Raw genomic sequence first — 26,778 nt, forward strand, 5'->3', positions numbered from 1 at the left:
TAACTGGACACTATGTGTCAGATACTGGGCTAAGTCCTAGACGTGTAAGAATGACTGATGGAGACACAACCCGACCCTCAAGGAGCTTACTAGAGAAAAAAATAGCAGAGAGGAGGCTGTGCAACAGCACTGAGAGGTAACAGGGAGCTGAACTAGGCCAGTGGTGGAAGACAGGCCAAGAGCAACATCGGGGAGCCGAACTCACCCAAACTGTCATGAGTAGGAAATTCTTTTCTCACAGGCAGACTGACCAGGGCTAAGTGGGTATTTTCACTGGAGACAGAGAGGATGGCAGTTCAACCCCCCTACTCTGTTACTGCACATCAACTGGCAAGCACTGACCAAAGGTAAAATGTGGACCCGCAGGTCGACGACCTAGGCTGATAGCTGGGGGACATGGGGACATGGAGCTGTGATTCTTGGGAATTCTTAGGAACACAGCTGTGAACGTAAAGGAGAGCTGTTTCTCAAGACTTGTAGGTTATTTACATTTGTGTACCCAGAAAAGGGCTTCCTGAGCATCAGATTGTAATTCCACAGATAGGAGCTAAGGGTTTTCAATGGCAGCCTTTATCTCTCCATTGTTTTTTTTCCCTACTCGTATCTACCTCAGATCTAAAGAAACAAGCTTCAATCCGTGAGAAACTACCACCAAGTTTCCAGTGTTTCAACTATCCCGACACCTCCACACCTCATATATCCACAGAACAAACAGATGAATACAAAGAAGCCAGAGAACAAGGGCATCTGAGTGAAGGTGGGGCCAAGTGGAACTGTGAGAAGCAGACTGCCAAGAGAGATGGAAGGCTGGGCTCGTGTATACCTCAACAGAAAAAAACTTGCAGGGACAGCTGTAAATATATGCATGCATGCATGCATGCATGCATGCATCCATCCATCCATCCATCCATCCATCCATCCACCCACCCACCTACCTATCCACTCAACCATCCACCCATCTATCCAGCCAATCATCCATCCACCCACCTACCCATCTGTCCATCCATCAGTCCATCCATCCATCCATCTATCCATCCCTCCATCCGTCCATCCATCCATATGTCCATCAAACCATCTGTCCATCCACCCACCTGCCCAACCCTCCTACCACTCAACCATCCACCCATCTATCCAGCCAATCATCCATCCACCCACCGACCCATCTGTCCATCCATCAATCCATCCATTCATCCATCCCTCCGTCCGTCCATCCATCCGTCCATCCATCCGTCTATCCACCCACCCACCCAACCCACCTATCCACTCAACCATCCACCCATCTATCCAGCCAATCATCCATCCACCCACCTACCCATTTGTCCATCCGTCTGTCCGTCCGTCCGTTCGTCCGTCCGTCCATCCATCCATCCATCCATCCATCCATCCATCCATCCATCCATCCATCCGTGAAAGCAAATGCCAGCATCCAAGAGGTGGCAAAAATCTAGCACAGACTCCTGAGTGAAGGTAAGTGGTAGCTACAGAATTTCCCTAAGAAAGGCACAGACAGCATCAGTCAAATTGGAGGGAAGGAGCTGGAACACTGCTTCTCAAACTCTCTGTGGTGCAGACCATTTTTTTTTTTTTTCATTTTCAATCTGTCACAGACAAAAGCTTTTGCAAAATACAACAAAAATGATTTAATAGGAAAATTAAATTTTTTTAAAACCCACAAAATGCAAGCCCATTAACAGTATAATTGGATGTCATGGCAATACCAAATGTTATAAAAGTCTGAATTCTTATTCTCAGGGTTGTACTTACCTCATTGCAAACTGGTAACAAACAGCTCAAGGACAGGCATTTGTCTCGTAACCATGCTTTGGGTTAGGGGACTTATGTGAAGGTGAGCTGACAGAGTAAACTGTCTGAGGTGCTGAGAACTAGAGCTGATACCCGGCTGTCACAGGGTGAGACCGCTCTACCCAGGGTCAACCACAAGAACCAGTCAGGCACCCATCTGTTTGTGTCCATTTTGTATCTTCTTTCTTACCCAGTCATAAAACACAGCTTTTGATACTTGCTTTGTTTGGAAACTGATATCTGAGTTCTGCATTTTTTTTTTTTTTGAGTCGGAGTTTCTCTCTTGTCATCCAGGCTGCAGTGCAGTGGCGCAATCTTGGCACACTGCAAACTCTGCCTCCCAGGTTCAAGCAATTCTCCTGCCTCAGCCTCCTGGGTAGCTAGGATTACAGGTGCCCGCCACCATGCCCAGCTAATCTTTGTATTTTTAGTAGATATGGGGTTTCATCATGTTGGCCAGGCCTGTCTCGAACTCCTGACCTCAGGTGATCCACCCACCTCAGCCTCCCAAAGGGCTGGGATTACAGGCATGAGCCACCACGCCCGGCCTGAGTTCTGCATTCCACCCCATCCCACAGCCTGAAGAAGGACAATAGGCCTCAATACACAGTTGTAACAAGGTTGGTGGACAACAGCCTCTTTTTCTAGCATCTTCAAACCTCTTTTCCTTTCTCCAGGCATCTTTCCTTCTGCCTTTAAACACATCAGCCTGGGTTCCTCTCCTTGTGTCATAACCTAATTATAAAATGGAACCTCAAGATCCTTCACTTGATGTTGACTCCCTCCCTAGTGCTCTCCTGTGTTAGTTTGCACCTTCCTTTCATTAATAAGTTCCTGGTATCTGTAGCCTCAAATAAGGTCCTAGAACCTGGCTTCTACTCTACATACTCCAGTGAACCCATCAGTGACCCTGGGACATGACTGTTACAAAAGCAGTGGCTTTTCTTCTGGATCATCTTATCCGGCTTCTTCGTGGCTTTTGAAACAGGCTGTTCGCCCAGCCTTTGAAACTCATCTACAAATCCCAAGATAACATACTAACCCATTTCCAGCTTCTATGCTGGCACCCTTTCTTCTTCTGGAGTTTTCTTTTTTTTTTTTTTTTTTTTTGTGAGACGGAGTCTTGCTCTGTCGCCGAGACTGGAGTGCAGTGGCCGGATCTCGGCTCACTGCAAGCTCCGCCTCCCGGGTTTACGCCATTCTCCTGCCTCAGCCTCCCGAGTAGCTGGGACTACAGGCACCCGCCACCTCGCCCGGCTATTTTTTTGTATTTTTTACTAGAGACGGGGTTTCACCGGGTTAGCCAGGATGGTCTCGATCTCCTGACCTCGTGATCCGCCCGTCTCGGCCTCCCAAAGTGCTGGGATTACAGGCTTGAGCCACCGCGCCCGGCCTCTTCTGGAGTTTTCTCAAGTCTTTGTCCTGGCCCCTCTTGCTTGTAACAGTAATGAGTTCTCCTGGATTGATTTACAACTTCATAATGAACCCCACTTGGGCCACTCCAGGCAGTCATTTCCCTTGAGCGCTCATTCCCCATCTCCAAGTGTCTCCGGAGCTGTGCTGATGTGGTTTCCTGTTACATTACACCCGCTTCTCAGCCCTGGTTGCACATTAAAAGCATGTGGGCTCTTGTAAGTCATACCTTACCTAGGCTTCATTCTCAGAGATCCCGACTTGATTGGACTCGGGTGAGACTGCCTTGCAAAGATGATGACATTGAGACAAAGGTAGCATGGCTGACTCCATCCTGCTTCTAGCCTCACAGGCTGGCTGTCCTTGCTCAGTCCTGGATACAGGCCAAATTAACTATGGGAGGAATTTAGTTTGTACTTTAATTTTTTTTTTTTTTTTAAGATGGAGTCTTACTCTGTCACCCAGGCTGGAGTGCAGTTGCGCGATCTCAGTTCACTGAAACCGCCACCTCCCAGGTTCAAGCAATTCTCTGCCTCGGCCTCCCGAGTAGCTGGGATTACAGGCGTGTGCCACCACGCCCAGCTAATTTTTGTATTTTTAGTAGAGACAGGATTTCACCATCTTGGCCAGGCTGGTCTTGAACTCCTGACCTCATGAGCTGCCCACCTTGGCCTCCCAAAGTGCTAGGATTACAGGCACGAGCCGCCACGCCCGGCCTGCAGTTTAATTTTTAAACCAGGATGATAATAGTTATTTCCCTAAAACAAACCCCCTCCTTGCTCAGGGACTGAAACCACCTTTGAAAAAAACTAATGAAATCCCATGAGATTAGGATGATGCGAGGGGCTTGAATTCCACTAAAATGTAGGCATAGTTAGAGGAAAATCAGCCACTGTTTTGGAGGTCACAAGATTTGTAACTATCCCAATTGTTCCGATAGATTACATCACTATTGTAGAACTCAAGATTGATCTTTTGAGATGTTTTTCAGATTTTTGCATTCTGGCAACCAACTGTCTCCACCGAGACCTGTGACTCATGACTCAGCAGGTCCTGTGGCCCCCTACCCAGAGGCTGACTCAGCGCACAAGGACTGTTTTCCACACCCCCATGTGTTCCTCTCCAGCCAATCAGCAGCGCCCATTACCTAGGCCCCTGCCTACCAAACTATCCTTGAAAACCCAAGCTTTCTGGAAAGCTGATTTGAGTCATCAATTTCTGTCTTTCTGCTTGGTTAGCTCTGCATTAAACTCTTTCTCTATTGCAGTAACGCTGTCTCAGTGAATTGGTTTTGTCTGTGTAGTGGGCAAAAAGAACATGTTGGGTGATTACACAGGTAGGGCCAAAGCTTTAGTTTTTTGTTTTTTTTTTTTTTTTCATTTAATGCTAAGCCTACAAAACCATTGCCAAGGACAATGCTTCTCAAATTTAGATGCACACTGGAATCACCTAGAGGAGCTTTAAAATTACAGATGCCTGTTTCCTACTCCCAGAAATTCTGATTTAGTTAGTGGGGTATAATAAAAAATCTATTTGTCTTTGTCCCCAGCTCCTGGCACAAAGCTCCTAAAACTCTTGCAATTTCCTTACTAATAGGAGTGTCTTTTATTATTCATAACAAACCCCTTGTTAAGTCCGCAGTATAAACATATGTGAGTTTATGCTAAGGAGGTGAACCTCAGTGGGGCCCTAGATAACTTCAAGATGGGGACTGGTCTCCAGAAGGAACCAACCATGTGATTAGAGAGTTGGATCTCTCAGCCCCCAAATCCAACCTCTTGACTCACCTCCTTAGGTGGGTGAGTCAAACTGGAGACTGATGTCAATCACAAATGGCCAATGATGTAATCAATGCCTACGTAATGGAACCTCCACGAACACCCCTAAATGATGGGACTCAGAGAGCTTCTGAGTAGGCAAATGCATCCCTGTGCCAGAAGGGGGTCACATGCTGACTCCACGGGGACAGGAGTTCCTGCGCTCAGGACCCTTCTGGACCTTGCCCTAAGTGCCTCTTCATCAGGCTGTTCCTTGTATCCCTGATAACAAAATAGTATAGCATTTTCCTGAGTTCTGTGAGTTGTTGCAGCAAATCATCAGACTTGGCAGAAGGTTGTGGGAACCTCCAGTCTGTAGCCACGTTGGACAGAAGTACGGGTAAACTGGAGACCCAGTGCTTGCAACTGGTATCTGAAGTGAGGGCAGCCTTGTGAGACGGAGCCCTTTAACCTGTGGAGTCTGATGCTAATTAGAGCCAGAATTGAACTGGACTGTAGCACAGCCAAATGATGGCAAGGAATCAAAGAAGTGGTATTGGAAAAGTCACCACGTATTTGCTGTCAGGAGGGAAAAACATCTCATTGGTATAGGGTGCAGCCCAGACATTAGGATTTTAAAACTCTCAAGATGATTCGAACGTGCAGTGAAAGTTGAGAACTAACAGTAAGTACAGGATACATCCCCTTTAGGAGATGGTTCTAACGATGTGCCAGCAGAGACCATCTAAGAGGATTTATTCAAGAAATTAAGTGCAAGGGACTACTTTCTCCTCGGAGAATGCCCTTTTACCATGTTCTGTCCATTTTTCTAAAAAAAAAAAAAAAAAAGGCCAGGCACAGTGGCTCATGCCTGTAATCCCAGCACTTTGGGAGGCTGAGGAGGGCAGATCACGAGTTCAGGAGATCGAGACCATCCTGGCCAACACGGTGAAACCCTGTCTCTACTAAAAATACAAAAAATTAGCTGGGCGTGGTGGCGTGTGCCTGTAGTCCCAGCTACTTAGGAGGCTGAGGCAGGAGAATGGCTTGAACCCAGGAGGCGGAGCTTGCAATGAGCCGAGATAGCACCACTGCACTCCTGCCTGGGCGACACAGCGTAACTCTGTCTCAAAAAAAAAAGGGGGGGTGGAGGGACATTTGAGAATTAATGCTTTCATTTTTTGCCCCCCCATTTTTCTCTTTTTTTTTTTTTTTTTTAAAGAGATGGACTCTCTGTCACCTCTGGCTGGAGTGCAGTGGCACCATCACCATTCACTGCAGCCTCAACCTCCTGGGCTCCAGCAATCCTCCCACTTCAACCTCCTTAGTAGCTGGGACTACAGAGCTGTGCCATTTTTTAAATTGTTTTATAGAAATAGGGATCTCCGGGCGCCTGTAGTCCCAGCTACTCGGGAGGCTGAGGCAGGAGAATGGCATAGACCCGGGAGGCAGAGCTTGCAGTGAGCTGAGATCCAGCCACTGCACTCCAGCCTGGGCAACAGAGCGAGACTCCGTCTCAAAAAAAAAAAAAAAAAAAAGAAATAGGGATCTCACTATGTTGTTCAGGCTGGTCCAGAACTCTTGGCCCCAAGTGATCCTCCTGCCTCAGCCTCCCAAAGTCCTGGGTAGAGGTATGTAACACCATGCCCAGTTCATTATTTTATTAAAAAATTTTTTCTTAGACACAGGGTCTCACTATGTTGAGGTCACCCAAGGTGATCTCAGACTCCTGGCCTCAAGTGATCCTCCCACCTCAGCCTCCCAAGTAAGCCGGGATTGTATAGGCATAAGCCACCATTAATGGCTTTGATTTAGAATTAATGGTTTCGAATTTACCTTATAAGAGGCCAATTAAATTCAATCACCTTTTCAACAAGGTGTGTTTTGGGGAGTGGACTACAGATCCCAGAAAATACATGGAACCGGCTAGGATTATTTAGAGGAGAAGGGTGGAAGCTGAATTTCAACAGCAAAAAGGACAACAAATGGGAGGTAGATATTAAGTATCAAGAACGCTCTATCTAAGAATTCCAACAGCTTCTTACATTGCAGGGTGAAAACCTTTCTGTTAGCAGAGTTGGTCACTGGGTCCATAAACGGTCATGGCCTCAGGATGAGGCCCCAAACTTAATCTCCACTGAGAAGACTGTATTTTTTGAGCTCATTGACCTCTATTTTGCTCTTATGGACCTGAATTTTGCTTAAAACAGGTGGTGAGAAGAGTGAGCAGAAATACATATCCAGTCTAACTGCAAAATCCTGTAAGATTCACGGAAACTTCAGAGGAAATAGGAAATTATCTGTGTAGAAATCTTTTCTTTTGACATAGGCTAACTTTGCAGTAATGGTGTAAAGGTTACCCTCATTGTCCATTTGACTAAACTACCATGGTATTGTACAGTGGCATTAAACTATCAAGAACCAATCTGCGGAACCCGCTTAAACCTGTTCTGTAATATTAGTGTTGGGCTGTTTAGATGAATTAGTCACACTTCTCACAGTCTCTCTTACAACATTCTTGGTGAAAAATTAGAAAAGCATGAGCTCAATGCGTATTCTTAGATGGGTAACCCCACGGCACAGGGACCACACTCAGGAAATATTCGTTGACTGAAGGAGTCCTGGGAACTCATCAATTATACTCAACATCAGCCACCAGGGACTCAGAAATCCTTGCCCACAGCAGCTGCCCTGAACCTCTGCAGTTCTCTGAAGCCTGTGACCCCACAGCCACCTCCCTTTTTCTCAGCAGGTGTTCTCATCAATTATTTCCTCAAGGGCAAGACTCTGCCAAGTTAGTTCTCTTCCTTCCACTGGTAACCATACCTATAGGCGCCTATCAGTTCCATTCTAAATGTCCCCTCTCCGCCTCCAGGGAGGACCCTCACTTATCTGCTGCCACCGTGGCCCACCCACAGCACTCTCCTGCATCTTCACCTTCTCGGTTCTGGCCCATTTCTCAGTCCATAGACATGCTCCAGCCTCTCCCTTCTATTAAACCAGCCCTCACGCTCATGCTTACTAAGCTTCCTTCTTCCTTTCAACACCAACCTTCTTGAGAGCTTAAGTCTACAATTCTGCCCCCACAACTTGAATCCTCCTACACTCACAACCCACTACAACTGAGCTTGAGGCGCGATTATTCCGGGGACAGTGTTCCTGCCGAGGTAATCAGTGACCTACTTGAAAATTCCAATGGCTAATTTTCAGTCTTCAGTCTATTGATGAGAGTTTGCACTCTCGTTTTACCCAACCAGAACAGAGTCTCTCAACTTAGAGTTGTGGACGGTCATTTTCATAGGCAACATTGACGTGCATGTGTGTAAGTACATTAGCGGGTGGAAATGGAGACGAGTCCCAATGTTCTACCAGTTTCTCAGAGGGCTCTGTGACCTTGCCCAAAATGAAGAAACACAACTGGACTATTGCAATAGCCTCCTAATTCATTTCCCCGACTCGAGTCCTTGCATCTCAATCCTATACCTGTCCCTAACCTAACCTTCGCATTTTTTTGGCTGGGCACGGTGGCTCACACCTGTAATCCCAGCACTCTGGGAGGCTGAGGCGGGCAGATCACCTGAGGTTGGGTATTTGAGACCAGCCTGACCAACATGGAAAAACCTCGTCTCTACTAAAAATACAAAATTAGTCGGGCGTGATGGCGCGTGCCTGTAATCCCAGCTACTCGGGAGGCTGAGGCAGGAGAATCGCTTGAACCCGGGAGGCGGAGGTTGCGGTGAGCCGAGATCGCGCCACTGCACTCCAGCCTGGGCAACAAGAGCAAAACCCCATCTAAAAAAAAAAAAATTTTTTGGCAGATCATCCAGGCCAGAGCTGGCACGCCTTCTCTTGCTGTAAATAAGGCTTATAATACAATGTATCAGAACACAGCCATGCTTATGCCTTTCCTCGGTTTCCCTGGCTGCTTTATCCTTTCCCCTGCTCCTGGCTGTGAACTAGGTGTTCTTTTATTGAGGTGAAATTCGTATAACATGTAATTGGCCATTTTTAAACTGAACAAATCAGTGGCATTTAGTACATACGCAACACTGAACCACCACCACCCCTATCTATTTTCAAACTCTTCTTTCCTCACTAGGAAAGGAAACCCATACCCATTAAACAGCTGCTCCCCCATGGCTGCCTGACACGGTTTGGCTCTGTGTCCTCACCCAAACCTCATGTCAAATTGTAATCCCCACATGTTGAAGGAGGGGCCTGTTGGGAGGTGACTGAGTCGTGGGGGTGAACTTCCCCCATGCTGTTCCGATCGAGTTCCCAAAGATCTGGCTGTTTGAAAGCGGAGCACCTCCCCCTTTGTTCTCTCTTCCTCCTATTCCAGCCATGTAGGACGTGCCAGCTTTCCCCTTGTCTTCTGCCATCATTGTAAGTTCCCTGAGGCCTCCCCGAGCCATGCTTCCTGTGAAGCCTGTGGAACCATGAGCCAATCAAAACCCTTTTCTTTATAATTTACCCACACTCAGGTAGTTCTGTGTTTTTTTTTTTTTTTTTTTTTTGAGACAGAGTTTCACTCTTGTTGCCCAGGCTGGAGTGCAAAGGCGCGATCTCGGCTTACCGCAACCTCCGCCTCTTGGGTTCAACTAATTCTCCTGCCCCAGCCTCCCGAGTGACTGGGATTATAGGCATGCACCACCACACCTGACTAATTTTTGTATTTTTTTTAGTAGAGTCAGGGTTTCACTGTGTTGGCCAGGCTGGTCTTGAACTCCTGACCTCAGGTGATCCGCCCACCTTGGCCTCCCAAAGTGCTGGGATTACAGGCGTGAGCCACCGCGCCCGGCCAAGGCCGTCTCAGGTAGTTCTTTACAGCAATGTGAGAACACGCCCTCTCCCTAGCTCCTGGCATCACCCATCTGAGTTATGGCTCCATGGATTCGCCTGGTATAGATATTTCATATAAATGGAATCATACGATACGTGGCCTTTTGTGTCCAGCTTCTTTCACTTGGCAGGATGTTTTCAAGGTTCATCCGTGTTGTTCCATGTGTCAGTATTCATTCCTATTTATGGCTGAATAATATGGCATTGTACGGATAGGCCACATTCTGTTTCTGCAGCCATGGCTGCTTTTGCACTATAACTGCAATGGGGAATAGCTGCAACACAGATCACACGGCCTGGCCCGCAAAGCTTACTATCTGGCCCTTTGGTGACAAAGTTCGCTGACCCCTAGTTTATACCATCTACCTTCAGAAGTGGCGATTTTCCAAATCAGCTTGTGTTAATGGTCACTGAAGCACTGTTTAGAGAAGAAAAATACCGGAAATAAAATGTCTGTCATTAGAGGACTGGTTAAATTACAGCAAATACATACTATGTGATACCATGCAGCTCCTCAGAAGAATCAAGTAAATCTGTACGTGGTGATAAAGAAACACCCCTGGGATTAATTAGGCTAAAAAAGCAAAAGCATACAATGCCTGTTGTATATATTCCTTTCCCCTTAAAAAATAACCCATAAATAAATGCATACGTACATATCTGGGTAAAACTTTCCCCAGAATCACAAGAAACGTTCACTTTTCATTTTGTACCTTTCTGTACTATCCGTGTAATTCCTAACCTTAAATATGCATTTCTTTATTAGCACTGTCAATAAGTGTTAGCTAAATCAGGAAACTGTGGTCTGTTTTCTTCTTTATAAGTCTGTTTTTAGAAGTAATAATGAAGAAAATATTATTTGTTGTTGTTGTTGTTGTTTGAGATGGAGTCTCTCTCTGTCGCCCAGGCTGGAATGCAGTGGCACGATCTCGGCTCACTGCAACCTCCGCCTCCCGGGTTCAAGCAATCCTCCTGCCTCAGCCTCCTGAGTAGTTGGGATTACAGTCATGCGCCACCATGCCCGGCTAATTTTTGTATTTTTAGTAGAAATGGCGTTTCACCATGTCGGTCAGGCTGGTCTCAAACTCCTGACCTTGTGATCCGCCCACCTCAGCCTCCCAAAGTGCTAGGATTACAGGTGAGAGCCACTGCGCCCAGCCAAACGTTATGTTTTTAAGGAAGAAAATTCAAAGCAAAATGCTATGTTAAAACCGGACATGAGTTATGTCTTTTTACGAGCTTTCAATTATTTTATTTTTTTACCCTTAGCAGGTCAGTGATCCTCCAAAGATAAAAGAAAAACACTGTGCCACAGGTTAGAATTTTTTCTGCCAGAAAGCTAGATGCTGCACCAGACCATCTTTTAACACACTGTCCGTGTCAGTCACGGGCTGAGTTTCGATCCTAGTTTTCCGCTGATTATTACGGAGAAGCATACCACATCTGTCAGCCACAGGACGCTGCAAATCTTCTACTGCCACAGAGCTCACTATGGCGAGGACTTAGTCTTCAGCACACAAGTCAGCCATGACAGGTTGGTTTGTAGGGTTTATCTACGCATCCTGATGGCCTCTAAACATTTTCCAGATGTGTTGACCTCATAAAACTGCCACCTACCACAGGCTGTGAAAGAATTGTTCCAAGACCATATTTTTCCCACCCCTCAACTCTAGCAACACCTTGGGCTCCCTGGCTGGGCGACCCCCTAAGGTATGAAGCTGGGTTGGCCGTCAGTCCTGAGCCTTGACAACAGAATAACAGCAGGGCGGCCAGGCAGCAAGGCATTTTTGCATCCGCCCAGTGCTGGGAACAGACAGCATTCCTCGTTCCCTAGGGCCTAAGCTTCTGCTCTGTTTTGGGTCCCTGGCAAGATTGGAGCCCTGCCTACTTTCTCAACCAGTTTATCCTTCAACCCTCTCCCTCAGTCCCCAAAACGTGCTGCTGAAGCTCCCCGTCAACAGGCAGATGATCAACGCACTACAGACACCCACTCACCCTGCCTCCAGGCCCTCTCTCTGCCTGGGGCCTTGTGTTACACCTGCCTGAAGTGCAGCGTCTGGCCTTCCTGTCTCTGCCTCCAGTTAGGATCTCCATTCTCCCTCGATCACGTCTTCTTTCACTGTGACACTCTGGTTTCCAGATCCTTATTCCTCTTCTCTCGAGGTCATGCCTGGCCCATTCTTGATCAACCTCTAGTTACAGAATCAGCTTTCTCATAGAAGCATTCTGGACAGGTCACTGGGGCATGGTAGATACTTGTAGTGCATTTTCTTCAAAAAGTGACACCCAGATTTAACTGAGGAATCAATCCAAAACCGAGAATATCATCTTTCTCGGTGCTGCCTAGGTACAGAGCACTTGGTGTATCTTCCGAGGATGCAAGGATCTGACAGTCCCCTTCCCCTAAGGAGTTTGAAATTTAGTAGAGAAAAAACGAACTTCTAATAACTATAAATCATCCAAAGCAAAGAACAACACACAACGCAACAGATATTAAAAGTGGGGCCGGGCGCGGTGGCTCAAGCCTGTAATCCCAGCACTTTGGGAGGCCGAGACGGGCGGATCACGAGGTCAGGAGATCGAGACCATCCTGGTTAACACGGTGAAACCCCGTCTCTACTAAAAAAAAAAATACAAAAAACTAGCCGGCCGAGGTGGCGGGTGCCTGTAGTCCCAGCTACTCGGGAGGCGGAGACAGGAGAATGGCGTGAACCCGGGAGGTGGAGCTTGCAGTGAGCTGAGATCCGGCCACTGCACTCCAGCCTGGGTGACAGCGCGAGACTCCAAAAAAAAAAAAAAAAAAAAAAGAGATATTAAAAGTGCCACAGTGTAGAGGATGAAGAGATCATCTCCAATTGGGGAAACACAGGAAAAGATTCATGAATGAGGCAGTACCTGTGGCTGATACTGATGAATGACCAGGATTTTTATGGGGTGGGATGCAGGCCACAGTTTCTAAGGGAAAGTATATTTTTTCAAATCTTCTGTATTAAATAATGAGCAAATCTGGCCTCCTGTCAATATGTTCTTTCTAATCAGCTGGCTTTTTGTCTGAAACACTACATTATATCATCCAACACGGTACAGAGAAATAATGTCTTCTAGGTAGTCATCATTCAACAAAATCTCAGTAACGTCACAAAAATCTCAATACTTTAGATTTACAAAAACCTCAATAACTTATCACACAGGCTCCTGTCTGGGTTCATTCATTTTAATCATATAATACATGATGATTTATTTGTATTTATAAATTATATATACTGTTAATATCCGAAAAAATTACGTATACTGTTAATGTCTGAATGGTAAATGACATGATTCTTCTGTCATTAAGAGGTGCACCTGAAGCAAGGTGGGGGCACTCCACTTAATAATTTCACTTAATGATAATTGCTACCAACCATTCAGCTACTGAGCATGACGTGGACTTTAAACGTTACCAGCCAAAAGGTTTTCACGGTGAACAGCCAACCAAGTAAAAAATGTTCATTACAACCGATCATGATCAAAATCTCCACGCATTAAGATGTTCTCTTCAGTAACAGTTGCAAAAGAATTGCGGTACAGCATTTAGTTCTTCTAGTTAAGTGACAAACTGTACAGCTTCGCAAGTTCTGCTAAGCATGGACGACACTCTGAAATAGTCCACTGATGTCCCTCCAAGCTCAGATCCCTAGCACATATTGGAGCTAGGGACTTCAGCCCAGGCCAGAAAAAAGCTCAGTATACACATCTAAAGGCTTAGACGTCTACAGATGAGCCCATCTCAATCTCTCTTGCACGCATGTATGCAAGCACGCGTACACGCATACACACACACGCACACACACAGCTGAAACATGGCTCCAAATCTCATCCTTCATCCTGTAACTGTCTCTCTTCTTAAGTACGATCAGCCAACCACTAAAAAGCACCCTGTTAATTAGAGCCTAGATGATCTGTCTTTTACTCTGATACAATGCCTACGTAGCCCCAAAATGCTGAATTCAACGTTTTGAAGGATTTCTTCTATGCTAATAAAGAACTGGGGATCGAGCGTGGTGGCTGGCACCTGTAATCTTAGCACTTTGGGAAGCCAAGGCAGGAGGACTGCTTAAGAGCTCAAGACCTGCCCAACGCCAGGCATAATGGCTCACGCCTGTAAACCCAACACTTCGGGAAGCCAAGGTGGGAGGATCACCTGAGGTCAGCAGTTTGAGACCCACCTGACCAATATGGCGAAACCCTGTCTCTACTAAAAATACAAAAATTAGCTGGGCAAGGTGGTGGGCATCTGCAGTCCCAGCTACCTGGGAGACTGAGGCAGGAGAATTGCTTGAACCCAGGAGGCAGAGGTTGCAGTGAGCCAAGATCGTGCCACTGCACTGCCTGGTTCACAGAGGAAAACTCCATCTCGAAAACAATAAATAAATAAAAATAAAAACTAAAGACCTGCCTGGGCAACATAGTGAGACCTTGTCTCTAGTAAAAATTTAAAAAATTAGCCAGGCATGGTGGCACATGCCTGTGGTCTTAGCTACTCAGGAGGCTAAGGTGGGAGGATCACTTGAGCCTGGGAGATAGAGGCTGCAGTGACCTTACGATTGTGCCACTGCACTCCAGTCTGGGTGACAGCGCGAGACCGTCTCAAAAAATAAAGGAAAATAAAAAATGGCGGTGGTAAATTTTATCCTCTGAAGATTTTCAGAGGTTTTACACCGAGCAAACAAAATAATTCAATATAAGTTATATCTAGTAAGAGACACATCTAGTATTACCAGTGTATCTCTTACTGGTTAAGAGATAGGCTGGGCGCAGTGGCTCACGCCTGTAATCCCAGCACTTTGGGAGGTCAAGGCGGTTGGATCACGAAGTCAGGAGATGGAGACCATCCTGGCTAACATGGTGAAACCCTGTCTCTACTAAAAAAAATACAAAAAATTAGCCAGGCATGGTGGTGGGTGCCTGTAGTCCCAGCTACTCGGGAGGCTGCGGCAGGAGAATGGCATGAACCTGGGAGGCAGAGGTGGAAGTGAGCCAAGATCGCACCACTGCACTCCAGCCTGGGCGACAGAGCAAGACTCTGTCGTAAAAAAAATAAAAATAAATAAAAAAATAAGATAATCTGAAATTCTCATTTCACCACTAATTACCTCTAAATTTCTGTGATTTTTATAACTCCTTTCAGCTTCCCAAAGTTCACATTTCCTATTTCCTCAGGTGGAAGTAGGAGAGTTGCTATGTGGAGGCTTCTGGGTATTCGCCAATTTGCAAAGAGAATGAATTCCAAAAGTGTATTCGTGGCTTAGTTGTTTAGAACTCAAGAATGCCTAAATACATGTTCCCATAGAAATAACGTTGTATATGTGGCAGACCCGTCTTCCCAGGCGGCCCATGAGATCTATCACACCATGTCACAGGGGTAGCAGTCTTGATCCAGCCACACCTGATCACTATGCACAACAGTCTGAACCCGAGTCTGCTGTGTGATGCCAGGAATACGCCTCCCCAGTGTGGCAGGCGGTCGCCTGGACATCCTGAGACCTGTCTGCTGAAGGAGCAGGACAAAAATCCATGTCGGTATGTCTGCTCTAATGTGATATATATGTTCCTGAAAAATCTCACCTCCTAAAAAATTGCATTTGAAAAATAACGGGGTGGAAAATGCTGTTGGGGTAGACCTACTCAATCCCCCTGTAACTCTGTAACCAGAGCACTAACCAAAAGAATAATTAATACCGAGGGAGATGCTTGGACAGCCTAGGCAAGCAGCTTGGCCGTGGCTGCGGCTGCCTCGAGGGATATTAAACACACAAATAACGACAGAGTGGCAACTGCTGGCTTATAGACACAGTGGAGTTCTGAGCCAGGACCTCTGTTAAGGTAGACACAGAGGGAAGAGGCCTGCTGGGAGCCCAGAGTCCTAGGAGGCTGGGGGGTGCCTGGCCTGGAGAGACAGCCCTGGGTGCAGGCGGTCGTTTTTAATTTTCTTAAAATAGAGTTGAAAAGCGCATCTGCTGCCTGTGAGGTTCTTTCCTTTCTTGTTGAAGGCTGTAACTCTGCTCCAGCAATTCCTGCTCCTCTGGCCAAAGAAAAACTGCTTCTGGATCAATCTAACCTCCAGGATATACTGACATCATTCCTGTGCTTTTCAGTTGAGCTGACTCGTGCTATGGACCCAAGCGCTGTAGCACATAAAACTGCACTCCTAGGACCAGTGGCTGCTGACTCCTCAGAGTTCTCACCTGGCTAGAGAAGGCCCTTTCCGAAGTCTCCCATTTCTAAAAACCCTGAATCAGAGAAGAAGGGGCAACCATCCTGGGAGAGGTAAATTCTCTTGACATCCATGCCAATTCAGGCAATTGTTTTGTATTCTACTTAGTCACCAGAAATGAATTTTTTTTTTTTTTTTTTTTTTTTTTTTTTTTTTTTTTTGAGATGGAGTCTTGCTCTGTCGCCCAGGCTGGAGTACAGTGGCGCGATCTAGGCTCACTGCAAGCTCCACCTCCCGGGTTCATGCCATTCTCCTGCCTCAGCCTCCTGAGTAGCTGGGACTACAGGAGCCAGCCACCACACCCGGCTAGTTTTGTGTATTTTTAGGAGAGACAGGGTTTCACCGTGTTAGCCAGGATGGTCTCGATCTCCTGACCTCATCATCCACACTCCCCGGCTTCCCAAAGTGCTGGGATTACAGGCGTGAGCCACTGTGCCCAGTCCAGAAATGATTCGAATCACTCTTGAGGTGTGTTCACCCTGAGTGGATCAGTCTGATTTCTAGACAAGGCCTGTCTGACAGAAATGTAATGTGAACCATGTCTGTAATTCTGAAAAAGTAAAAAGGAACAATGGCATATTTTATTTAACCCAATATATCCAGATATTATCATTTCAATATGTAATCAATATAGAAATTATTGGCAAGATATTTTGAATCCTTTTTTCTGGCACCATATCTTCCAAGTTCAGTGTTACCCTGTACTTACAGTACATCTTAATTCAGACCAGCCACATTATAAGTGCTTAATAGCTACAAGTGGCCTGTGGCTACTATAGTAGACAGCACAGGTCTATTCAGAGGCTCTGTTGATAGCAAAGTGTCATATTTCTAGAGACACATAATTCAAAGAATATGCAATCAGTGAGGCACAAAACATGTTTTTCAAGTTCATAGCCCCATATTTCATGAAAGGGTACCTTTGACTTGGTCAGTTTCAGTGCAAACATATTAATCCTTAATTACCCAGAACATTCAGTAAACCAGAACATCCCAAACCCTTACTATACTCAGTGGGGTTTTTAAAACAGCTTTATTGAGACATAATTCACATGCCACAAATTTACCCATTTAAATTGTATAATTACATAGTTTTTGCAAAGTTATACTATTAATTTTTTAAGTTGTTTCAAGATATATATATAATGTATATACCTAAAATGGTAAAATGGCACATTTTGTTTTATATATAATATATATTTTATTTATATATAATAAATTATGTATAAAGAAAATTATATTTTATTATATATAAATAAAAATATATATTTTATTTATATATTATATATTATATAATATATAAAGATTATATATTTATATATAATTTTATATTATAAAATATATAATATATATTTATATTTATATACATAAGTTTATATTATATAACATAAATATTTATACATAGTATATATTATATATTATAAATATATAAATAAAATATATTTTTTATTTGCATATAAATTATATTTATATATGTCAATAAAATATATATTATATATTTAAAAATTGATATTTTATCATTTTAAAGTGTATAATTCTGTGGCATTAATTACACTAAGAGTGTGGTACAACCATCACCACTTATCAATTTCCAAAACTTTAAAATTATCTCAAACAGCAACTCTAATCATTATGTAATAATTCTCCATTTCTCCCTGCCCCTAGCCTCTGGTAACCTCTAATCTACTTTCTCTATGAATTTGCCTATCCTAGATATTCCACATAAGTGAAATCATACAATATTTGTCTTTTTGTGTCTGGCTTATTTCACTTAATGTCTTCAAGGTTCATATATGTAATCGCACATATCAAAACTTCATTCTTTTTATGGCTGAATAATAGACCATTGTAAGTACATACTACAACTTGTTTACACATTCATCTGTTGATGGACACTTGGGCTCAGTATTTTTGGCTTGTTTTTTAATAAATCATGAGTTGCTGAGCATCTCATTGGGTAGCAGTGTTTTTGTTTTTGTTTTAAGTACAGCCGGGGTTTCACCATGTTGGCCAGGATGGTCTCGATTTCTTAACCTTGTGATCCACCTGCCTCAGCCTCCCAAGTGCTGGGATTACAGGTGTGAGCCAGAGCGGGCAGCCAAGGGTAGCAGGGTTTTGTTTTTTTGTTTTTTTTTTGAGACAGAGTCTCGCTCTGTGGCCCAGGCTGGAATACAGTGGCACGATCTCGGCTCACTGCAAGCTCCACCTCGCAGGTTCATGCCATTCTCCTGCCTCAGCCTCCCGAGTAGCTGGGACTACAGGGGCCCGCCACCACGCCCAGCTAATTTTTTGTATGTTTAGTAGAGACGAGGTTTCACCGCGTTAGCCAGGATGGTCTCCATCTCCTGACCTTGTGTTCCACCCGCCTTGGCCTCCCAAAGTGCTGGGATTACAGGCGTGAGCCACTGCGCCCGGCCCCAGGTAGCAGGTTTTAAGGAAGAGATAAGACAGTCATGACACTGGTACTGTGGCTGAGTTCTAGAAGGTAGTCCTCTTCCCAGTTTTACTAAGAAAAGTAATAAGATGAGGATGATTTAAGAATAGTAGGTTAGCCACAACATAGTGCCAAACGTTCTGGCATTAACATTGTGGTGTTAAGACCACGAGTGCTGTACTGTCTCCAAATACAGGTCAAGGCTATGTTTGCAGAGCTTTCCCAGAAACCTCCCTTCCTTTTCCTTTCTGAAATCAGAGTGTTCCTAGGACAACATTTTGGTTCACAAAACATTTTGTAATGCTCTGACTATCTCAGCAGACCGGATACCCCTCTCAATTCAATCTCCTTATTTTCTAATCAAATCAAACATTTCAAAAATGGCATTAACGTAATGGATGAAAGACTTACAACTTCACCATCATTTTAAGTTAAAAAGAAGAAGTTGAAGTTGAAGAAATAAATTCTAATTCTAATGCTTGTTCTTGAAAGTTTGCTTCAGGCAGGAAAACAACTGCTTTTCAGATTCTCTTTTTCACCTGGCCTTTTTTTTTTTTTTTTTTTTTAAGTTCTTAAGGAAAAATAAAAAAGTTCCAATTGATTTTATAAGTTTTGTTATGATAAAACAAGATGTGAAGCAAACATTTCAGAATACCAAACAGAGTTAATTAATTCCAGTATAACCTCCTCACATACGGCCAGGGTTTGCAAGCAGATGTGCTGGCTAAATATCTCAGGTCAATCTGAGCACATTATTGAAAGTAACCTCCCATTCCTCAGAAAAGTCTGGCACGCAGCTTACAAACTAGAGCAAACAACTTAGACACATGGAAAAGTGGAATTTAACATCTCCCGATTTCCACTCTCCATTCTTTCCAAACCTTGCATCTAAATCGGAAGAAAAACAAATACCCTCCTAGTCACACACACGCCACACTAAAGTATTAGCCACTAAAATAAAAGATGAGGAAGCAATTTTAAATGCAGTTACCACAAATGTGTTTTGGGAACTTTCACCTTGTCTCTCATAAACTAGAAAAGCGTACTTCATGTTCCTTTTGATTTCAAATGACCAATGTATTTCAACTATTAACATTTCATTTCCAACACGTGTCTGTTTCAGGGCTAGCAGCTGGACTATTTATTTTGCTAGCTGGTGATAGAATTAAATACAGAGTCTTTGAAAACATTTACAAGCTTTCCCTCTAACCTTCTGTGTACTTTCCAAATTAGGCTACTTTGATTTTTATTAGCTAAAGGTTTACGTACTGGAATACTAACACTGTTACCTTCAGAGTAAATTGTTTATAGCTCAGGTGCAGTTTAAAACATTTTCGTTCATGGAATACTCTTGAGATTGAGGAGAAGAAAGTTGAACTGGTTCACTCTGGATCAACAAGTTTCCTCCGTGAGTCAAACAATATTAAGGCCACACAGATACGGATGCAGTCAGGGAAACCAGTTGTGAAAATAATTCTAGTCCTCTACAAAACCACAGGCTTCCTTTGTGAGCTCCCACGTGCTTTATAATCTCAAAATCACGACCCTCATAATGCACTCCTAAGAGTTAGTCTCTGACACTTGCGTTTTGATGTGGAAGACAAGGCATACGCTTGAACCCCAGGCCAGTGTGGGTTCAAATCACGACTCCTTCACTTATGAGCTAGACGGTCTTAACCGAATAACCCAAGTCTTCAGTTTCAAAAGCAGCAAAACGGAAATAGTAATTTCCACTTTATAGCTTTGTCGTGAGCACTGGCACTGCACAGATGCTCAATTAGTGGTTTGGGATGAAATCAAAGATCCTTCATCACTATAAGCCTTTCTCAATCTCTTCGGCCCACAATATCACTCATGAAAAGCATTCATTCATTCTTTCCCTCAGTCAAAAGCTACCTATTGGTCCTGCCGAAGATAAAAAGTTCCTCCTCCGTAGATTGTGCAGACGGTTTCATGGGCAGACACCTATCTCCAAACTCCTCATGTTGTATGTATTAAATCTATACCGCTTTTTGTATGTGGGGGAAAAAAGAATGGGAAAAAATTTAGCCCCTTCTCTTAAGGGACACACAAAGTCCTTCAGGGGGTCACAGATATTAAAACGGGGGAAGGAAGGGTGGGAATCCAAAATAGTGAAAACTTTAGCTGCTCCACAGAGGACTGTGAGGACCCAGAGAAAGGGGCCACCTCTTCCTAGGAAAGTGAGGAAGAGTTTAATGGGGAAGAGAATATTTGAACTATGGCTGTGTGTGTCTTTTAGGTAAGAAAGATGCTCTTCTTGAGCATCGTAAGCAAGGAGAACAGCAGGGAAGCAGGGAAGCAGTGGTGAGATGGATTGCTGTAGTCAGCCTGGCTACAGAAGAGATGATGCTGCCTGGGGGTAAAACGGGCTTTAGTATGTCAGGATTTTTTTTTTTTTTTTTTTTTTTTTTTTGAGACAGAGTCTCACTCTATCGCCCAAGCTGGAGTGCAGTGGCACAATCTCAGCTCACTGCAACCTCCGCCTCCCGGGTTCAAGTGATTCTCCTGCCTCCGCCCCCCGAGTAGCTGGGATTACAGGCGCGTGCTACCATGCCAGGCTAATTTTTTGTATTTTTAGTAGAGACCGGGTTTCACCGTATTAGCCAGGATGGTCTCGATCTCCTAACCTCGTGATCTGCCCGTCTCGGCCTCCCAAAGTGCTGGGATTACAGGCATGAGCCACTGCGCCCAGCCAGTATGTCAGGATCTTAAAGTTGCTATTTCATCCTCAATGTGACAAGAAGCCACTAGAGGATTTTAGCATGAAAATAACACAATTAGATTTGTTTTTAAGACAAATTGCATTAGCAGAGGGGAAGACAGAGTGGAGCACTAAAAGACTTGTGGCAGGAAACCCAGCTAGGTACAGTCATATTTCCAAGGCACTGAAGACAGGGTCTGGGATTAAAGCAGATTAAGGCAGCAGAGGTGGGAAGAAAAACATGAGAGTTTCAGAGGTGAAATCAACTGAATTCAGTGTCGGGCTGCAGATGTCTAACTGATACAGGGAAGGCGGGCTTAGCCTGGGAGGGTTCTTCACTTCACTCAGGAAAGAATTCAAGGGTGAGCCAGAGGTGAGCAGCAGTGTGCAGCAGAGGTACTGTTCCTCGCAGAGCAGAGCTAACCCACAGGTAGTGTGTCCAGAGGAGCAGCGTATTGGCTGTTGGCTAGCTGTATTTATACCTACTTTTAGTTGCATGCAAATTAAGAGGCAGGTTATTTAGATCTTTTAGAAAAGGGGTGGGGCGTTTCTAGATGCATATAAGATAACTTTCAGGCCATTCCCATGCATGTTTCCACAGCATTTGTAAACTGCCATGGCACTGGTGGGAGTGCCTCTATGTTAATAAGCAGTGAGGGCAACTGGAGGTCACTTTCATCACCATTTGCTGGTTTCAGCTGGCTTCTTCACTGCACCACCCCCCCCCCCTGTTTTGACCACATCTTTCTCCAATCAGTGGGTTGTGACTGGTGCTCAGAAAACTGGTGCTGATCTCCTACCTCATAACCTTGAAAATAAGTTGGAGGGTGATGCTAATAACCAAGATAAAGAACATAATGAATGGAAGAGGTTTGTGGGGAAAGATATTGAGCTGGGTTTTAGATGTGTTGCATTTAAAGGACCATTCCAGGTGAAGATGCTGAGTGAAGTTGGAACTATGGATCTAGGAATGTAGAAAAGTACAGATTGAAATGTTATCAACATCTAAACAAGGTTGGAGCACAGGAGCAGATTAGGATGTGCATTAGCCATTAAAAACAGGAGAGGACCCCAATAAGAGCATGCAGAGTGAGAGAGACCCAAAGACAGGGTCCTGAAGAGACCAGGATTCAAGTGATGTTCACCCATATATGTCAGTTTCTGCTTAACGACATGCATGCTGCCTTTCATCATTAGTTACCTGGATTGTGAAAACATGCCTTGTTTCCCCAGATAAATTAAAAACATAAGGCTTTATACCCACTGCTTAAAGAACACCTAGAACCATAATAGGTAAATAGAAGACCTATGTGGAATTGAAATAGAGGAAACATACATGGAGTAGAAGAAAACTAGGGTTGGATTAAAGAGGGCCTTCAGTAATAGCCTAAGACTTTTTTTTTTTTTTTTTTTGGAGACAGAGTCTCGCTCTATCACCCAGGCTGGAGCACAGTGGCGCGATCTCGGCTCACTGCAAGCTCTGCCTCCCGAGTTCACACCATTCTCCTGCCCCAGCCTCCCGAGTAGCTGGGACTACAGGTGCCCGCCACCACACCCGGCTAATTTTTTGTATTTTTAGTAGAGATGGGGTTTCACCATGTTAGCCAGGATGGTCTCCATCTCCTGACCTCATGATCCACCCACCTCGGCCTCCCAGAGTGCTGGGATTACAGGCGTGAGCCACCATGCCCAACTTAGCCTAAGGAATTTTAACTTCATCCTTTAGATAATAAGAAAACAACCAGAGTTTTTTGAGCATCAAATCATGCCACAAGAAGCAGTATTTTCAAAGGTTTAAGTATATGAGGTAACATATATGTTAACTATCTCCATTTATTCATTCTACAATGTATACATATTTCAAAACAATATATTGTACCTAATAATATACAATTTTTGTCAATTTATAAAAATTTTAAAAACAATTAAAAAAGAGAGAGTGGTATATGGGGGGGATGAAAGAAAAACAGACTCTGTAGGGAAGGAACCCATTAGGGGTTGACTGTGGGAATCAAGCCACTGGTTCTCAGGCAAGCAAGAGCCAAAAGGTATATAATCCATCCAGCTAAGTGAATGAAACAACATACATTGGTCCTGAAATGCTTTTCTTAAAATGTACCCCACCTTGGCCGGGCATGGTGGCTCACGCCTGTAATCCCAGCACTTTGGGAGGCTGAGGCAGGTGGATCACGAGGTCAGGAGATTGAGACCATTCTGGCTAACATGGTAAAACCCCGTCTCTACTAAAAATACAAAAAAAAAAAAAAAGGAGCCAGGAGTGGTGGTGGACGCCTGTAGTCCCAACTACTCAGGAGACTGAGGCAGGAGAATGGCGTGAACCTGGGAGGAGGAGCTTGCGGTGAGCTGAGATTGCGCCACTGCACTCCAGCCTGGGCAACAGAGCAATTCCGTCTCAAAAAAAAAAAAAAAAAATGTACCCCACTTTTGACTTGCCAAAAGAGAGACAACCAAGGACTGCATAAAAGGCAAGTCGGAAGTGGGCACGTAGAATGGGGAAAGTACACTAAGGTCTCTGGGCATGTAAAGCGATTCTGATTTTTAAAAATATCAATACACAAAAATACTGGTGAGGGTAAGATCGCCAACATGCTTTGGACAGAACAGAGACACTTTGACCTACTCAGGTTTTAGTCATCAGGATAACAATTATGACCACGGTCAACGTAACGTGGTGGATGATGAAGAGCTGCCTGAAACATCTGAAAGAGCTGAAAGATGTTTGGCCTGTATCAATGTGGCCCAGCTCCGGGATGTGGGGATCTAGGCGGATTTACAAAAGAAAAAGCAGCATTGTTTGTCTGCTGCCTCCCACCATCTGTTCTTGCCCCAGGTTAGTGGAATGAAACACACTCTCTGGGCAAGATATTGACTCACATTTTTCAAACGCTGACTCCTGGTTTGGATACAGAGCTGAGGTCAGAATTTCTTAGGTCCTTTTCCGGCCAAACTGATTTTAGGACAGGCAAGCAATCACAGAATACTCTTCTGTGCAATAAATATGAAAATACTTAACCTCCTTGGGGTATTAGGAAGCATAAATCATGCCTTTAAAGGCCTGTGACAAGCTGAAATGAAAAGCGTTCAAAGTAGAGAAATACAATGAAACCACAACTAGAAGCACTAGCTGAATTTTGAGCAGACAGTTGTACTATTAATTTAATGAGTTTTATGGTCTTAAAAGTATTCATCAATAGCAAATATCAGGTTGCTTAAATATTCCATTACTCACTCATCTGTCTAAATGCGCCACGGTCTCCAACATTGATCGGCTTGCTCAAAATGGCTAGTTTCTTTCTCTCTCTTCTTTCCCCCACCGAAAGTACTGCTTAAAGGAGCTATTAACAAGAGGATTCACTCGTCAGGCCTAAAATGACTTGCAGCTGGAAGATCCAACTACAAATATACATCCATTCATAAGGCTGATACAACAGCTTTCAGGGAGGGGATGTGCATGAAATGAACATAAGTGAAGAGTAACAAGGGCAGGGATTATCTTTTAACTGGCTCATCAGGGAGAAAATGAAATTGCAGATGTCTGACAACTGTAGCTTTTTCAGTAAGCACAAATTAAATTATAAACCCACAGCTACACATTTACTCTTTATGAGTTGATTTAATGTTAGGCCTCAATAGTGTCTTATTCCTGGTACAAAGGTAAACCAGCAGTTGTGCCATTTAAGAGAGATTAATTCAATTAATACTGTCCCTGCTAGGCTAGGCCTCACATATCTCTAAGCAATTCAGTGTCTGGCTTGCTAATTCATACTCTCGCTTTGGCTTTTCATTGTCAGTCAAAAAAATTAAGCTGGAGATCTCACCAGGCCGGCCACTTTCCCAGTCTCTTAGACGCCTCTGTTTGCGGCCATTGCCGTGATTCTATGATGAATTTAAATCATTAGAAAGTTCTTCCTAAGGTAAAAATCAGAGCTGGCACCAACTGGTCCTTATTCTGGCCTTTGAAATAAGGTATAAAAAGCCCATTTCTGGCTGGGCACAGTAGCTCATGCCTGTAATCCCAGTACTTTGGGAGGCTGAGGTGGGCAGATCACGAGGTCAGGAGTTCGAGACCAGCTTGGCTAACATGGTGAAACCCCCATCTCTAAAAATATAAAAAATTAGCCAGGCGTGGTGGCACACACCTGTAGTCCCAGCTACTCAAGAGGCTGAGGCAGAAGAATCGCTTGAACCCAGGAGGAGGAGGTTGCAATGAGCCGAGATTGTGCCACTGTACTCTAGCCTAAGACTCCATCTCAAAAAAAAAAAGCCCATTTCTACTTTAAAAAACTTGATCATCTCTCCTCTACAACACACTACCCCCGTCTCCCTTCCCCACCTCCTAAATATCTTATAAATGCAAGTGTGCACCACGGACCAGCAACTCTTGCATCGTCTGAGAGCTGGTCAGAAATGCTGACTCTCAGGTCCCACCTGGGCCCTCCTGAACCAGTATGTCTTTTAACAAGATCCCCAGGTAATTCACTGGCACATCAAGGTTTGGGAAACACAGCTTTAGACCAGTGGTTGGTAAACATTTTCTACAATGGGCCAGGTGGTAAATATTTTCAGTTTTGTGGGTCATACGTCCCTTTTGAAACTACTCAAAACTGCTGTTATGGTACAAAAGTAACCATAGGTAACACATAGTCAAACAGCCAGGCACGGTGGCTCATGCCTGTAATCCCAGCACTTTGGGAGGCCGAGGCGGGTAGATCACGAGGTCAGGAGATTGTGACCATCCTAGCTAACACCGTCTCTACTAAAAATACAAAAAATTTGCCGGGCACGGTGGCGGGCGCCTGGAGTCCCAGCTACTCGGGAGGTTGAGGCAGGAGAATGGCATGAACCTGGGAGGCGGACCTTGCAGTGAGCCGAGATGGCGCCACTGCACTCCGGCCTGGGCGACAGAGCGAGACTCCATCTCAAAAACACAAACAAACAAACAACAACAACAAAAAAAAAAACACAGTCAAACAAACATGGCTTTTTTTTACAAAAAGTTTTATGGACACTAAGGTTTGGATTTCATATAATTTTCATGTGTCACGAAATAGTTTTTGATTTTTTTCCAACCATTTAAAAATATAAATGCCATTCTTAGCTGATGACCTGTACAAAAATGGGATAAACCATAGCTTGCTGATCCTAGGTCTGTACTCTGGTCCTTCACATGATATCATTTGCTGGTTTCGCCTGGGCCTGTTCCCAATTCTAGATAAGGTATTCTAGTTCATCAATGCGGCAGGCATAACTGAATCAAATAAAACAGATGAATTTTCAACAGTACCGAGCAGAGCAAGACCATTATTTCTCATGATCTGAACATAGCATTTGTTTTGGTGAAGACCAAGGTCTAACGACATACTTATTTGAATGTAGCAGCATACAACGTGGCTGGACATTTGTAAACAATTAAAAAATTGTTATCGGTCTGCAAAATTTACTTGTATCTTCAATAGTCATATCTTCTCTACACTATAATAACTAATTGTTATGATCACTACTGTACTTTCTGCCAAATTTTGCTTTTTTT

The 26,778-nt window shown here is 44.2% G+C and overlaps 1 protein-coding gene across 12 annotated transcripts in view; it reads right to left on the reverse strand.

Moving 5' to 3' along the window:
• STX8 (syntaxin 8) overlaps positions 1-26,778 on the reverse strand; it is a 358,471-nt gene that overhangs the window by 193,968 nt on the left and 137,725 nt on the right. The window contains exon 7 of one of the 12 annotated variants that reach the window (XM_065532770.2): positions 1,313-1,491. The exons of the other annotated variants lie outside the window; for them this stretch is intronic. Within the exon in view, the coding sequence (XP_065388842.1) occupies positions 1,445-1,491 (47 nt within the window). The 3' untranslated portion in view covers positions 1,313-1,444. Of the gene's footprint in view, positions 1-1,312; positions 1,492-26,778 lie in introns of those variants that run through there. 12 annotated transcript variants of the gene reach the window in all.

The sequence above is a fragment of the Macaca fascicularis genome, chromosome 16, assembly GCF_037993035.2.
Source record: "Macaca fascicularis isolate 582-1 chromosome 16, T2T-MFA8v1.1".
In the NCBI taxonomy this organism is placed as follows: domain Eukaryota; kingdom Metazoa; phylum Chordata; class Mammalia; order Primates; family Cercopithecidae; genus Macaca; species Macaca fascicularis.